Genomic DNA, 16500 nt, shown 5'->3' on the forward strand with positions numbered 1-16500 from the left:
TTCAAGCTTCATCCATGTTGTAGCATGTATCAGTACTTCATTCCTTTTTAGGGCCAAATAATAGTCCATTGTATGGACAGACCACATTTTGTTTACCCGTTCACCAGTTGATGAGCATTTGGATTGTTTCCACTTTTTGGCTACCTTGAATAATACTGCTGTGGAGTTTTTGCACAAGTTTTTGTGTGGCCATATGTTTTCATTTCTCTTAGGTACATACTTAGGAGTGGAATTCCTGTCTTATGATAACTCTGTTTAAACTTTTGAGGAACTTTCAAAATGTTTTCCAAAGTGGCTGCACCATTTTGCATTCTCACCAGCGGTGTGTGAGGGTTCTGATTTCTCTACATCCTCCCCAACACTATTATCTGTCTTTTTGATTATAGCCGTCCTGGTGGGTGTGAAGTGGCTTGTTATGGTTTTGATTTGCATTTCCCTAATAACTAATGATGTTGAGCATCTTCTCACGTGCTTGTTGGACTTTTGTGTATCTTCTTTGAAAGATGTCTATTCAGATCCTTTGCCCATTAAAAAAGCCTGGGTTATCTTTTTATTATTGAGTTGAAGAATTCTTTATATATTCTAGATATGAGTCCTTTATGAGATATATGATTTGTAAATATTTTCTCTCATTCTTTGGGCTGTCTTTTCACCTTGTTGGTATCAGGAGCACAGAAGTTCTTGATTTTGATGAAGTCTAATTTATCTATTTTTTCTTTTGTCACTTACGCTTTTGGTATTGTATCTAAGAAGCCTTGCGTAACTCAAGCTCACGATATTTGCTCCAGTGTTTTCTTTTAGAAGAGATTTATAGTTGTAGATCTTACATTTAGGTCTATGATCCATTTTGAGTTAATTTTTGTGTGTGGTACAAAGAAAGGCTCTAATTTCATTCTTTTCTTTTGGATATCCAGTAGTCCCAGCACCATTTTGTTGAAGACTGTTCCTTTCCCCCTTGAATTATCTTGGCTCCCTTGTTGAGAATTAATTGACTGTAAATATTGGATTTATTTTTAGACGCCCAGTTCTATGCCATTGAACTACGTGTGTATCCTTATTTGAGTACCACTTGATAACTGTAGCTTTGTAGTCTCTTATCTCTTAATGGGAAAGTTAGGGCAGGAAGGGACAATCTGGACTTTTCTCTTGCTTTCCCTGGTCTGACCAGTTACTGGATTCTTGAGATCCCTCCTCAGGTTTTCAACCACACTTTATATCTCCTCAGTCATCTTGCTGGTTTCGGTAGAAGATGATATGTCCAAACAGTAATAGAGAAATCCCAGCTGTTGGGCACCATAGTGTTCTCCTAGAAATGCCCACCAACCTTGTTCTGACTCAGTAGCTTGACTCTGATGAGCTTTCCCAGATGGATAGAATTAACTGGAACATTTGGGTTGTGAAAAGATGCTCTGGTTTCTGAAACTCTCAGATTGGTTAAGTTCAGGATAACACAGCTTCCTGTACTATTACAAGATTTAAAGATCTTTCTGAAAGGCCATGCAAGCAAGTGATTCCGGCAGATAGCTCTCCCAAGTGGGCTGTGTCGTAGCCTTCGAAGCCAGATCTTGCCTTCCCTGGGCCTTCCTTTCCTTGAAGGCATCTGCAGCACTGTTTTGTGAGCGCTGGGTTTACTGGTTTTGACATCTTTGTCATAGTGGAGAAATAGAAGATGAGAGGTCTGCTGGGAGAGGTGGAATTCTGGACAAGGCCACTTACCATCACTTCTAATATGCTGAGTCAAAAATAAAACGCCTACGTGACATCTGGAGTTAACAATAATCATCCTGTAATTGTTCCCATTCCTTTCTCTTACGGATTGTGTGCCGCACATGCTCATTTTCAGATGGTAGTACCTAGAGCTCGCACCGTGAACTGTACTATAATTTAAGCAAATTTTAATTTCCATTTTGTGTTAGACATTAAAAAAAAAACCCTGTAAGCAGCAATTGCCCTTCATCAAGAGCTTCTACTAAGAGGCCCTGCACGTGGTGAGGGGTCAGGAAAGCGAACTCATCAGTGGTTATAAGAACAGGTTCTGGATTCGATCTGCCCGAATGCATTTTCTCCTCCCTGAACTTGGACGAGTTCTTCCGTCTACCCAAGCGCCAGTTTCTTTGTCTTTAAAATGGTGATAAGGATAGTATCCACCTCCTAGAGTTGTTAAAAGGTTGAAATTTCATGTCAAGGACTTGACACAGGCAAGGGTCGGCACAACTTTTCTGTAAAGAGCCAGGTAGCAAATGTTTTAGGCTTTGGCCACAAGTCCTGACACAGCTTTTGTAGCACAAAAGTGGCTGTGGACGGGGTGCCCCCGAATGGGCGTGGCGGTGTTCCAGTAACACTTTATTTTCAGTAACAGGCTGTCGTGCGCTGATCCCTGGCTTAGCACGGTGCCCGGCACGTAGTGGGTTTTAATAAATGCCAGCCATCCACGAAGTTGGGAGCTGCGCCTTGACCCTGGTTCCCATGCTCACCTGTTCTGTGTCTTTAACAGAACATCGAGGTCCTGGCCAGTCGGAGCAGCACCGCAGAGCAAACCCAGGTCGGGCCTGAGATGCGCGCCAAGGCTCTGCAGGAAGAGAACGAGAAGCTGCGGGAAAGCATCCGTGAGCTGGAGCGCACTGTCGCTCGGCTTCAGAGGCAGGTTGCTGACCTGCAAGGTGACGAGGCCAAAGCGAAGGAAATGCTCAAGAAGTACCAGGTGAGGCTCGCTGGACCCCGAGCCCAGGCTTGGCAGTGCCGGATCCTTCTTTCCTATGTGACGAAAAACACAGCGACTGGAGAAGCAGAAAGGGATTTATTATCATAATGGAGTAGGAAAGGTCAGGGCAAGCGTGATCATCTCCTCTCTGTAACCCATCGCTTCTGTTCCTCTCTGCATGGCACTAATGGGAGGTGGGCTTCTAGAACGGGGCTGACGGAGTCACGGTGGGAGGCACAGGTACAGGCACGGGAGTCCCCGTTTGCCCAGACATCAGACGTGCTCAACCTCTTGACACTGAGCAGAGGCCTCCGGACACCCAAAAAGGCCATCTGAACACTACCGTTGGACCCATTCTCACTCGTGACTGTTTATTCTTTTTTTAACAGTTGGTTGACGGTTTCTGAAGTCACGCAAGTCTTAACAAACCAATTACCTGGTTTACCAGATCTCTAGAAGTGGGAGGCTGTTAGCAAGAGACACGTACTGACGGCTGTGAGAGATGGCAGCTGACGATAAAAAGGGACAGGAGAAATGTAAAGGGGAGGTGTATTCTCACAGAGCTTCCCCAGATGGTCATCCATCAGTATCACCTGAAAAGCTTTTCTAAAACTGTGTGCTTGAGTCCATTCAACACCTGTTGTTTCTGAAGCTCCAGTGCTAAGGGTGGATATTTGTATTTTCCCAAAAATCATCTCAGATGATTGATGGGGATGTTCACCTCTGGTTAAGTATGGAGCTGCAGACAGGCACACACATCTGTACGGCTGTTGTGTCCTGTCGTGGGCCCTTGACAGGTGCACTGTGACTGCAGCCTCTGCTGGCTGTGTCTGTGGATGCCCCCTGCATGCCTTTCACGCCACCAAGTCAGCTTCCTAGGCATAGCACACATCTGAGTGTACACTGACCCCGTGTTTCCTTGTAGGGAGAAACTCGGCAATTAGAGGAGGCCCTCGTGCATGCAAGAAAAGAAGAAAAAGAAGCAGCGTCAGCCAGAAGGGCCCTGGAGAGTGAGCTGGAAGATGCTCAGGTAAACTCTGAGGGCTGTTGTCTTTAATCCCCCACAGAGGAAGTTCGAGAAGCAAACTCGGAGGGACATGTACAGATCGCCACTGGTCCTGTCCTTCCAGGCAGCTCCTTTCATAATAATAACCGTCCTGGACTTCAGACTATCTATCTAGACCAGTGGTTCTTAACTGGGGGACATTTGGCCATGTCTAGAGGTGGTTGGTTGTCACAACTGGGGAGCTCCCACTGGCGTCTAGCGGGTGGAGGCCAGGGATGCTGCTAAACCTGCTACAGTGCACAGGAGAGTCCCCATAGCAGTGAGTTACCCAAATGTCAGCAGTGCCAAGGTTGAGAAATCCTGCTCTAGACATTAAAGAGCCTGACAGCTTTCCAAAGATAAAACATGAATTGTGTGAGGAAGGCCGCCAGAATTGGTCCCCAAGGCAGTGTAGCGTCAGCTCTGCGGCAGAAGCCAATTTCCTTTCTCCTCTGGGCCAATAGACTCCTCAGAGTGCAGTCCTCCAAGATGGCTATTAAAAAGAGCAGGAGAAAGTCATTTCCTTGAAACTAGATAGCTATCTCTATTCAAAATAGGCAGGTTCCTGGAAAATTAGGTTTTTCCATTTGAAGGTTAGAAAGCCTGAAGTACATCGTTTAAAAAAAAAGTCTGCACGGAGGTTCTAAATAGACTTTGCACAGTGACCTCAGTGTGATCCAGGTGTGTCCCTCCTTCTACCTGCTCTGGGGTTTTAAAGAACCAGCAGCATCAAGCATCCCTCAGGCGAGCTTACGAGGAGGTAAAAGCCGGTGCTTCTGAGCAGTTGTCCTAGAGGAGGCTGTTAAAGTTTTCCCTTAGGACTTGCTTGTCTGCAAGGATAGGTCGGGGAGCGGCACATGGAAAGTGTCAGGAGATAGCTCAGGATTCATAGTTAAAAATGCCTAATTGCAGCTTTCCTTTCGTATACAGCTTCACCTCCTTGGGGCTAGAGGAGGGGAACCTGCTTGCACTAGGGTTCACTCAGGTCAGCCGCGACTCAGGAGCTCTCACCCCCGAATCTGCACCTTCTCTCTTGCTTTGGACAGAGACCTTGTTTTTGCATGCAGTAAAGCCCTGTCTTTTCCTCATTTTGGTGTCTGACTGTCCTTGCTTTGCATTTCTTTTTCTTTTTCTTTAAATCTAGGTCTTTGTTATTAACTCTTGTTTGGTTGATTTTGTGTGGATGGCAGTTTCACTGTGCTGCTGTTTAAGGCTTGTGATGGCTACAGCGCAGCAGCCAAAGTGCAGGGTTTAAATCTCTGAGCTAGTTGGGCACAGAAAGAGAGGAAAAACATTTGTACTCTTCAGGGGCAAAAGCGTGCGCCTTTGTGTCACGTCCACACCAGGCACTGGGTGCAGCTATTACAGGCTCTGTCTTTATCATCTTTTGGTCAAACCAGAAAGTTTCACACAGAAGGAAGTGGTTCAGCAGCTGTGAATCTGCAACTCAAAGCTAATTCAGCGGAGACAACAGATGATGGCCTCAAGGTCTAAAGATCTTAATGTAATCGCCACCCACCCCCCATCTCTGGCTCACCATCCTTGCCCTGGAAATTATCCCTGACCTGTTACTTTTTGTTCAGGCCTGTTTTCCCAGTGGTGCTGAGATGGGGAGGGTGCTTCGTGCAGTGCGTGGCTGTGCTAGCCACTGGCAACATAATCCAGCAAGAATTTTAAGAGGCTCCAACAGTCTCACCATCATTATCTCAATTATCTGGTCTCAAAAGCAGTGCTGTGAGGGCCTTCCCTGGCGGTCCAGTGGTTAAGACTTCGCCTTCCAATGCAGGGAGTGTGGGTTTGATCCCCATTTTGGGGAGCTAAGATCCCACATGCCTTGCAGTCAAAAAACCAAAACATAGAACAGAAGCAGTGTTGTAACAAATTCAATAAAGACTTTAAAAATGGTCCACATCAAAAAAAAATCTTCAAACAAAAAAACAAAAAAAGTCGTGCTGTGAAAAGTGCACCATCACTCAAAAATACTTTGCTTTTTCTCAGTTTGGGAACCAGACGGTCATTCCTTTAGTTCGATAACTTTTTCTGCATGCTTCTCCCAAAGCTGGCAGCCGAAGGGAGCTTAACCCTTAGAGTAAGAGGAGAGAGTAGCCGGTTTTTTTTCCCCCCTCACATGAGCATTTTACATTTCAAAATCTCTGTGCCTTTAGCAATCTGTTGCATCTTCGTGGATGATAAATGTATTTCTTTACATAGTGGCTGAAGACCATGTGAACTTAGGTCTGATTTATTATGACTCAGTCAGACGGTGGCAGAGGTTCTTAAAGGGGATGTTCTTGGTCTGCTTCAGCCCTACCACTTGGTTGAGGATTGTGTGCCCCTGTGTAGATCTACTTGAACTGCATTCATGGCAAAGACATCTCTGATTCCCTTGAGAACTGGCTTCTGCAGATGGGGAAGCCATAGTTCTTTCCTTCAGGGAGGGATAATGATATATTCCTCTGTATGCCTGCACCTCCCGCCCTGTGTATTGAAGCCAGAGAAGAAGAAAGCCCCCATGCTTGTGTGGCACGGGCTCTGAGGAGACTGGCTTCCTTCTGATCAAACCTCTCATTCCTTTAAGCACTTTGGCTCACCTGCCACTTGGTTATCGTTAATACCGGGACCTTGCTCAACCATATAGTGAAAGGCTTTGCATCCACTGAGATACTGGTCCCCAAGCTCAAGGGCACTCACTATACGTCCACCAACCTTGTGTTTTGGATTCTCCGACCTGATAAGTTTTCCTCAAATTTTTGTCCCACTGTTAGTCAATGGCCTTGTCTGGCTGGTCTTGGAAATACAGTCACTGTAGCTATAGAGGATTTCACACCTAACTCCTAAATGCAAAGTTGCCAAGTTGGGTGCTTTTCCTGTGAATTTGGGACATACTTTCTCAGCATGGACATATTGGAACATACTTCTTGAATCACTGAAGAGGCAGAGCATTGTTTAAACAGCATTCCTAAACTTTAGAGTATGTTAGAATTATCTGAGGAACTTTCAGATGCAAATGTGTGGGCTCCACTCTAAGAAAAATTGTGATTCCATCAGAACAGGCTAGATTTTGCATTTTATGTAAGCAGTCCACCACCCTTGCCCGGTGATTCTGATATAAGAAATCTTTAGATCACTTGTGGGGATAGGTGTTAATTCTTAACCACTGAGTTTTTATCATATGCCTAAGAGTGAATCTGGACTGTGAGGCATACTGAGATAGAAAATCTATTTCTTGCCTTTACAGATCTTACTACCCTGCAATAGAGGGAAGCATGCAAGAAATGTTTTAAAAATAGTTTAGCGAAATTACTATTCTAGGCAAATGTGTATGTTGGGACAGGGGGTGTTGGCCAGGCCCCAGGCTCAGAGTGGAGGAGTCTGGGGTGTCTCCAGTGACACAGGAGAGCAGAGCCAGTGTGGAGGGGTGGTAGGGGAGCCCTCCCCGAGCCAAGGGTGAAACAGAAGTGCACTCACCACGTGGAGGTTGAATGGAGCCGAGGCTGGCTTGTCTGCTGGGCTGGGGCCCCTGGGTTTGGGATCCAGAAGGAAGAAAAAGAGAGGCTGGGGGATCTGCAGGGGCAGGGGTTGAGCTGGATCCTGGCGGTTCTATGGGAAGGTGTTGATGTCCTTCTGTATTTGTTTTTGTTCAAGAATTGACATGTTGAGATACATGTTCCTGAGAGCTTTCTCCCACATGAAGGAACCAACCATACCTTGCTTACCTTACCCTGTGTGCTGCTTTTTGCCCCCAACACCACTAAATCAACCACAGACACAAGTCCCAGGGGTTGACCCTCCCTCTGGTGTGTGTCCGCCTGGACCCTGGTGAGACTCACTCCTGCTAATTGCCCCCCACTGAACTCCCGATTACCTTTCTTTTACCGCCCTCTTTCCCCAGCTGCTTTTGTTGACATTGGTTCGCTGCAGCAATCAACTTCAGCAGCCCGGCTCTGCTGGCTGTTTCTTTGAGCGCAGCCCTCCACAGGTGGCTTTTTGGCCCCAGGCCATGTGGCTGGCCAGCAGAGCTGTTCCAAAGCTTTGCAAATCAGGAGTGCCTGAAGTGCTTTGTGAGTGTTTTCAAAACGCCTGAGTTACTGCACGTGACAGCAGCTTGTAAACTGTTAAGCACCGTACAAATACAACCATTGTCCTTATACAGCCTCTGCAGGGACACAAGACTGAGTAGGTCCTAAGCAGTACTTGTACTAACCCACATTCAGCCCTCAGTGCCTGATAACATTTTTCTTATGATCTAGCTCCTGTTTGGGTCATGCTCCCCCATTCTGAGCTGTGCCCCTTCATGATATCCTTATGCCAAAGGCATTAACACTCAGCCGTTTAAAGAAGCCACTATAATCTTGCAAAGATATTTTAGGATTTTCTTTTTTTTCTTTTTAGAGTTGCATGATTTTTACGTAAAGGACATCAGTCTGTATAATGTTGTGAGATGAGAGCCTCAGAGGAACCCAGGGGAAACATCGCACCCAAGATGGTACATTTTTTAAGAAGTACTAGTATTTGGTGCTGATTCACTAAATAACCACTCGTTTGTACTTTTCCTGACTAGTGTTTCTTCCGTTTAGTACCTTCTGTCCATCAGGCTCATCAGCTTGTGGACTGCCAAATTCCTTTCCTTCTATGTGTAGTCCAACCCCTGGATTCTGTTGATTATAACTCCCCCTACCCAAGTGGACTCTTGGCCCATGGGATAATGTTCTTTTTTCTTACAGATTCATTTTTAGCTCTTTTAATTGTGAGAATCATCTGCATAGCAGAGAAAATGCTCGAACATTAGGTGCAGTGCTATCTATCACAGGATGTCAATTGCCACATGGGTTTAAGTTTGTCTAATGTATAACTTTACCTCAGTTTTCAAGCATGAGTTCTGTCAGGTTTTTGGACACTATCCTGGATCACCACCTGCAGCAGCCTTGGCCGTTTTCTGTAATACGTCCTTCGTCTGCCCTTCATTCCTGCGTATGTCTCTGGTTAAATCAACTTTGCGTCTTGGTCCCTGGATTGCAGAGCCGACAATGTCCTTGTGTCTCTGTGATGGCTTTATTTTGATTCTTTTTGTTATCACTGATGTAGCAGGTCTGATTGCTTTGTGGTGTGGCTGTGAAACTCCCTCTGCCACCTGTTTCTGTGGCTGACCTGGTAGGTAGGTGATAGCACTGTCCTTTCCCTGCCATCTGCAGAGAAATCTGAGTCAGGCCACCCAGGAGCAGAGGCAGTTGTCTGAGAAGCTAAAAGACGAGACGAAGCAGAAGGAGCAGTTAAGGAGACTGAAGGGTGAAATGGAGAACGAGCGATGGCACCTTGACAAGACCATCGAGAAACTGCAGAAGGAGGTGAGGGGTAGGAAGAGGGGAGGGAGAGGAGGAGGGAGAGGGCGTGTGACCCAGCCCCCCCCCGTAAGGGCCTGATAGAGCTGAGGAGACCTGCAGTGTGTCTCAGCACACATGTGTCAGGGATTTGCAGCTCCCGAGAAGCAGCTCTTCCGACTTGTTGATAATCCCAGTCACAGGGGAACTGGTTTAGAAAATGCCCTCTGGATCCTGGGCCCAGCTCCTCTCAACAGCTGCCCGAAGAAGCCTGGCACGTCACTGCAGACTTCACAGATGTTACCTGAATCAAAACCTCTGTCTTTGTGCGTCATCTGTGTACTTGCACGTCTCTTTCTTGTGCAGGAGTATGAAAGGCAGTTTTGAAGCCCAGTAGTTGCTGCTCCTCTGCCCTAAAACACCCAGAAGGGAAAAGGCACAGAGCTGATGGAGCCACCCTGAGTAGCTGCCATTGTTTTGACACCTACTGTGTGCCAGTCATTTACCAGCTATTTTTCTTTTTTCTTTTTTACATCTTTATTGGAGTATAACTGCTCTACAATGGCGTGTTAGTTTCTGCTTTATAACAAAGTGAATCAGTTATACATACACATATGTTCCCATATCTCTTCCCTCTTGCGTCTCCCTCCCTCCCACCCTCCCTATCCCACCCCTCTAGGTGGTCACAAAGCACCGAGCTGATCTCCCTGTGCTATGCGGCTGCTTCCCACTAGCTATCTACCTTACGTTTGGTAGTGTATATATGTCCATGCCTTTCTGTCACTTTGTCACAGCTTACCCTTCCCCCTCCCCATATCCTCAAGTCCATTCTCTAGTAGGTCTGTGTCTTTATTCCTGTCTTACCCCTAGGTTCTTCATGACATTTTTTTTTTCTTAAATTCCATATATATGCGTTAGCATACGGTATTTGTCTTTCTCTTTCTGACTTACTTCACTCTGTATGACAGACTCTAGGTCCATCCGCCTCACTACAAATAACTCAATTTCATTTCTTTTTATGGCTGAGTAATATTCCATTGTATATATGTGCCACATCTTCTTTATCCATTCATCTGATGATGGACACTTAGGTTGCTTCCATCTGCTGGCTATTGTAAATAGAGCTGCAGTGAACATCGTGGTACATGACTCTTTTTGAATTATGGTTTTCTCAGCATATGCCCAGCAGTGGGATTGCTACCAGCTATTTTGTATCTAACTAGAATTCCGTCTCTATGTATCGTTTTAATCTTGACAACAGCCCTGCAAGGTAAAGATTATGGTTTCAGTATTTTTAACGAGTACACTGCAGAGGCCCAGAGAGAGTAGGTAATGCCCCAGCCATGTAGCTGGTAAGTGGCAGAGCGAGGATGTGACCCAGGACCATGGATCTAGCTCCAGAGGATGTGCTTGTTCACACCTCCATGCTGCTTCCAAGTTAGAGGAGACTAATCCTGGGCAGATCACGACCAGGTGCTTTGCAGTCTTTGGGGTGGGGTGCTCCAGAAGAAAGCAGAGGAGACGTGTTGAGCTGGGACGCACACCTAGCTCCCTGGCCCCAGATGGAGCATTACGGGGTGGGCTCTCACCCGTGTCACTTCTTCCAGATGGCCGACATTGTTGAGGTGTCCCGCGCATCAACGCTGGAGCTCCAGAACCAGCTGGATGAATACAAGGAGAAAAATCGCAGGGAACTTGCAGAAATGCAAAGGCAGTTGAAGGAGAAAACTCTAGAGGCAGAGAAGTCCCGTCTGACTGCCGTGAAAATGCAGGATGAGGTAATGCCTGGCCGGAGCAGTTCCCGGTTTACCCGTGTTCAGAATATCCTTCGAGACTGCTTTGAAAGTCTTCTAGGAGAGGCTTGGGGTAGATCCTTAAGACAGCGTGTGTGCTTGATTCTCGAGATGGTTACTTTGGGGCAGATGGCATTCTAAGACACAGAGGACCCAGGGCCTCTGAGGTTACGTGGACACAGCTTTAGTTGGACCATTTTCGAGATTAATCCAAGATCGGCCTAAAAAGCTTAGCTGCCGCTGGTGGAGCACCAGTAGTGTGCCCAGCTGTGTCTAAGTGATTCATATGTATCATTGTTTTCATTTAATCTTAGAACAGGGATTATAATAACTAATTTTTCTTTTTTTTGCCATTCGTTTAAAATTATACATATAGAGACTTTCATTGCCATGGGAGTGGTGGGTAAGAGTTTCAGAACAACAGTAATGGGGACAAACAGAAATCTTCAGGAATTTATGAGTACTGAAATTATTAAAACATATTCTTGGTTTTATATTTAAGAATAATAGGGCAGAGTAACCCAAATGTTAGCTTCCTTCAGTCTGGACTTCTGAAGAACTGGGTGTAATAAAGGGCACGTTTTTGATTATTTTAATGGAAAGCTGAAGGCTCTAAAATGCAAGTACAGTGTAAGCTGATTTCTGCTCTGTCTCTTGCCAGCTGCATGACATTGAGCAAGTTGCCCCAATTTTCTGAGCATCTGTTTCTCCCTCTTTAAAAGTATACAAAATAATAATGATTTAGTAATTAAATGAGGTAACATGTGAGACTATATGGCAGAGGGTCTATATATCGTGGACACTGATATTAGTTTTTTGTTTTTTTTTAATTCTAAAGCTTGCTTTTTTTTTTCATAAGCAGTGCCAAGAGCACTAAGATTCCACAGGAAAACAAATTTTTCTTCAAAAAACAAACTTTTATTATCTTTGATGATCAAAGGGAGGTCGCCCATGAGTCAGAGCTGAAACTGTGTGAAAGAACAATGGATATTTATTACAGGCTTCTAGAATACTTCTGAAAGGACCCTGGTAACAGATCCCCTCTGGTTTAGGGTCTTAGGATACAGGACTCCTAGTAAGAACTGAAATTAGCCTATCGACAGCACAGTTCTCTGGCCCTGAAGAAGAATCATTTCTACAGCAATTGGGTGGGAGGATTCTGATACTTGCCAGAATGCAAACGAACACCTGGTATCCTGTTTTGATTTCAGAAAATCAGTGTCACGGTGACCCCTGTAAAGTGCTTTCCCTTGGTTTTTGTGTAATTATTACTCTGCTAGAATCTTCGGGTAGGAAGGAACCTTAGAGACCCTCTAGTTAGGTAAGGAAACGGAGATCCAGAGAGATTAGGTAAGGCCAGATAGAGACCAGTGTTGTTTGTAAAAGGGCAGTAATTCCAAAAAGGATTCCTCATGATGAAAACGGAGACGGCACTTCCTAGATTTTTCTCAGCGGTCTAGCCCTGTGAGGCACTATTTCCATTTGCATGGCAGAAACAGACACCTCATCAGTCTAGAAGGAAACTGCAGTCAGACACCACCCTAAGTCAGGATGGTGAAGTCATGGAGTCGTTTAAAACAAAAATGAATTAATAAGCCAAGGTCACTTGGGATCCTTGAGAAACTCAAGCTCAACTCTGTTCACCACCTTCCACCACATTTTGGTTGAGCTGAGTTAAAGCTCTCAGTAACTAAAAATGCTGCAAGGGTCCTAAGTGCTGTAGTACTGCCTCCTTTGCTTTGAGAGAAGTAGGCATTTTACCTATTCTGCCTTTGGCATAGAGCTAGAAAAGTTCTGATGAAGGTCATCGTTAGAGAATTAAGACTTAGAGTTCACTGTTCAGTTTATTTTCTAAATCCCACTTAGCGAAGAGCAGCTTCAACTACTTAAAGGTAGCACTAGTAGGTTCAGAAGTTATTTACTAACTCATGATTCCAGATGCTGTACTATTCTCTTGTGCATATCCTTAATGAATACTCTTGGTATGATAGAGCCCTCGATAGATGTTAGGAGGGATCTACTGGGCGTCGGAAGGTAGGAATGTGCTGGGCATTGGGGAAGGAAGGGTGAGCTGTACCATTACCTGTCAGTCTTTCTGACTCTAAAATCCATGTTCTTTTGGGGGTATTATCTCATTTGAGTCTCACGACAGCTTTTTAAGGTAGGTTTTATATTTATCCCAATATTGCAAATCAGGAAACTGAAGCACAGAGAATTTTTTTTTGAGACTGTTTTTTGGAGAGATTTTTTTTTCACGCTCTGGAGTACCTCTGTATCCAAAGAATGTCTCGTCATCCTTTTTCCGTGGGATGATTTTCACTTTGTGCTTTCACTCAGTCACCACCAAAACCAGACTCGGGTCTTTATCTGGAGATGTCTTCTTTAAGACTGCTGTTTTCATAGAAATTTCAGGTGTTCCTATCAGCCTCCAGGAGAGGAACACAGTTCCTAGTCTTCCCTCTGGGCTTCCTAAAGTAGCCTAACCTGCTGGGTCCCCAAAAAGAGTATCTTTGAGACTTTCCCAACTTTTCCGTGAAGATCACCCCCAAAGGCTGGCACTCTTTCATGAAGTTTGCCACTTGCTGTCATATACTCCCTGAAGGAAATTAACCCTTGGTGTATTCAATTCCTATGACTGTGCTTTCACCTGCTACCCTATACCACCTCCAGGAGGGAAGGAAGTTGAGAACCAAACAGACAGCGTCAGCCTTCACCGAATCAGTCCACAGAGATGTTTAAGGAGTACCTTCTGTGTGCTGAGTTGCCTAGTTCCCTTGGGGAGATTCCAGAGGAGTGGAAAACACAGACAACCCCTTGCGAATCAAAGCTGTCGGTTGCACTTTCTTCAAAGCTATTAGTTCAGTGCCACCTTGTGGAGGAACAAAACACTGTAAATTATGACAACTGATAACATTCTGCTAGAGATTAGTGGTTTTCACTTAATTTACATGTTTATATTAATAGATTTTGTTCCTGCAGGTTGCTTTGGGGTCATGATTTTAGCTTTTATCTTCCCCCAGCTTTAAACCTCTGTTGAGAGGAGCCTGATACGGGTGGGTGATAGATTACACTCTGGGAGGCTCTTACTTAGTCCAAGGGCTTTCGGGTATCTTCAGCCATGACCTACAACAATATTTGCTTGTACTACTCTGATACTTTTTTCTGTTATATTTAACGCTGGCCAATATCTACTGAATTGAATTTATAACCCAATGGGTTGCTCTCTGTAGCTGGAAAGGCGACTTCTTTTTACAGAAGAGGAAACTGAGGCCCAGAAGAAGGTGGCGCTTGCTCACGGGCTTCTGAACCCCAGTGGAGTGTGGGGGCCGCCCAATCCTCTTCAGGGTCAGCCTGCACGTTGACGAGATCTCTGTGCTCCTGACTTGCCGGGATAAGCACCCCAGCCCTTCTTCATTCCAGACGCGTCTGTTGGAGGAAGAGTTACGGGACTACCAGAGAGCTCAGGAGGAAGCGCTCACGAAAAGGCAGCTTCTGGAGCAGACGCTTAAGGACCTGGAGTACGAGCTGGAAGCCAAGAGTCACCTCAAGGATGACCGAAGCCGACTCCTCAAGCAGTTGGAGGTTTGTGGGCGTCGCGGGTGTGGGACTCGAGGGAAGCAGACTTTCCGCTCACGCCTCAGCCTTTGGGCAGTCTTTGGCTTTTTTTCTCTTGAACAGCAAGACAGTAAAGTCATTTCTTGATTTGAGGAAGAAGCTAGTAGTTTGTAGACTCGTAAGACATCAGAGCTGGAAGGAATGATGGAAATAGTCAGACAGTGCTCAAGGCCAGGGAGAGAGAGCTGTAATTTAAAATCAGTGGAACTCCTGATTCAACTTCACAAATCAATAGAAATAACTTCTGAAACCTCCAGGGGACTTAGTAGCAGTATATATCCAGGGAGTGATGTTTCAACCATTAAAGATTTTATTAGATGGGCCCTTTTAGAGGCTTAGAATTACCTGGTTAGGGTGTCATGCGCCCCCCCCCCCCCGCTGCTAGATTGCCGTGTGTTTTGCTGATGTCCTGGTTCTAATCTCATTAGGGGAGGTCATTTTAAGTCAAGCTAAGGTCAACCCAGGTAACTAGGAAGTGATTATTCTAGGACCCAAACAATCTGGTTAAACACAAGCTAAAGCCTCGTCAGGCAGTGACATGAGAACCTTTGGCGTAATGACCCTTGGCCTGACCCCCTGAAGTCTCCTGCTGGGTTCTGTACAGTACAGATTATAGGCAAGAAGAGAGCCCTGCAAAGAGGTGCTTTTAGGCACACGTTAGGTTGCCAGATCATCTCCTTCTAGAATATTCTGACTAAAAAGAACATTTCCTTTTACTAACTCAAGGTGTAGAAGCCATGGCATAGCTAAGCTTCATTTGCCCCTGTGCAGTATTTGAGCTATTTCTCCATTAATTATAAAATGAACAGCTCTCAAGACCCCACCCCTGTGCGGCACACCCGAGGGTGCTTCCTCCCTAAGAGGCGGCTGGCAGGACTGTCTTGTTGGGACTCATATCTTGCTTGTTCCTTTACTAACACTTAACAGATGAATTCTCAGACTCAGGAGCTCTCTCAATAAAGGCGATTGTCTGTAAACTCAGAAACTCAGGTGACTGTCGTATGTAAATGCGGTACTTGTGGCTCTTTGGTGATTCTGAGTGACACTGGCCTTGGAGGGGTCAGGAACCACTGAACAAACAAGGAGGTCTGGTGCAGGACCCAGCTGTTCTGAGTTGGTTTTGGGGACTTTGGACTCCTGGGAGAGAGCTCTCTGGGTTCTCTGTAGATTTCGCTCACAGCAGGGAAGGCATTCACAGACATTTAGTCATTCACGAGTTCTGTTTTATTTTTGGTGCATACGGAGGCGTGTCAGCCAACTTTGACAATCGCAGAGACAATATTTATGTACAGATGCTGCAGGCTCACATAGAGACTCGTAATGCTGATTGCTTTTAGTGTGTCTGGCTCATGGCTCTGACTTAATCCAGACATATGACACGTTGGCTGGTGGCAGGAGAAACACATGTACAAACCCCACAGGCCCCCAGTTCGAGGTGGGGTGGTTTGTGTTCAGAGCCTCTTTTTTTTTTTTTTTTTCCTTTGGTACACAAAGCTACTTTGAAGTACTTTTCTCTTAATACTCAGTGATGTTAAATTAGGACGGCTGAGGAAGGTAGAAATTACTCTTCTTCTGTGAATATTCGGTTTAGCACAATGGGCTGGCTGTCTTTATGTTACTCTGATGGGGATTTGGGAGTGCATGGCGCTAAGTATATGAGGTTCCCTAGCAGAAAAAGGCAGATGCAAAAGGTTGTTCCAAACTCTATTCCTGGGAGGGTCTTGGAAGCCCTGAGCAGGAGAGAGGAAGAACATTGTCCTGAGTTTCGAGTATTTAGAGGAGTGTGCCTTGGATGATATCTTGGTTTCCACATTGTTTTTTAACAGATACCTGTTAAGCTTAGGTAGATATTTGTAAAATTACTGATTCATAAGGGAAAAAAAAAAGGCTTGAAGGAAACATGCTAAAATATCCTCAGTGCTTGTTAGGGTTTGGGGTAAATATTGTTTTCTCCTTTTATGTACTTTCTAGATGCACAATTGTATTTTACATTATAAAAGCAATAAAACCCAGTTTTAACAAGATGTA

General features: G+C 45.2%; 1 protein-coding gene across 3 annotated transcripts in view; it reads left to right on the top strand.

Moving 5' to 3' along the window:
* CGNL1 (cingulin like 1) overlaps nucleotides 1-16500 on the top strand; it is a 101061-nt gene that overhangs the window by 65822 nt on the left and 18739 nt on the right. For all 3 annotated transcript variants that reach the window (XM_027123131.1, XM_027123133.1, XM_027123132.1), the window contains exons 8-12: nucleotides 2495-2701; nucleotides 3627-3731; nucleotides 8939-9091; nucleotides 10672-10842; nucleotides 14278-14439. In XM_027123131.1, coding sequence (XP_026978932.1) covers nucleotides 2495-2701; nucleotides 3627-3731; nucleotides 8939-9091; nucleotides 10672-10842; nucleotides 14278-14439 — 798 coding nt within the window. The remainder of the gene's footprint in view (nucleotides 1-2494; nucleotides 2702-3626; nucleotides 3732-8938; nucleotides 9092-10671; nucleotides 10843-14277; nucleotides 14440-16500) is intronic.

Source organism: Aethalodelphis obliquidens, unplaced genomic scaffold (assembly GCF_003676395.1).
Source record: "Aethalodelphis obliquidens isolate GAN/ISIS:26980383/991018 unplaced genomic scaffold, ASM367639v1 scaffold26, whole genome shotgun sequence".
NCBI classification, from domain to species: domain Eukaryota; kingdom Metazoa; phylum Chordata; class Mammalia; order Artiodactyla; family Delphinidae; genus Aethalodelphis; species Aethalodelphis obliquidens.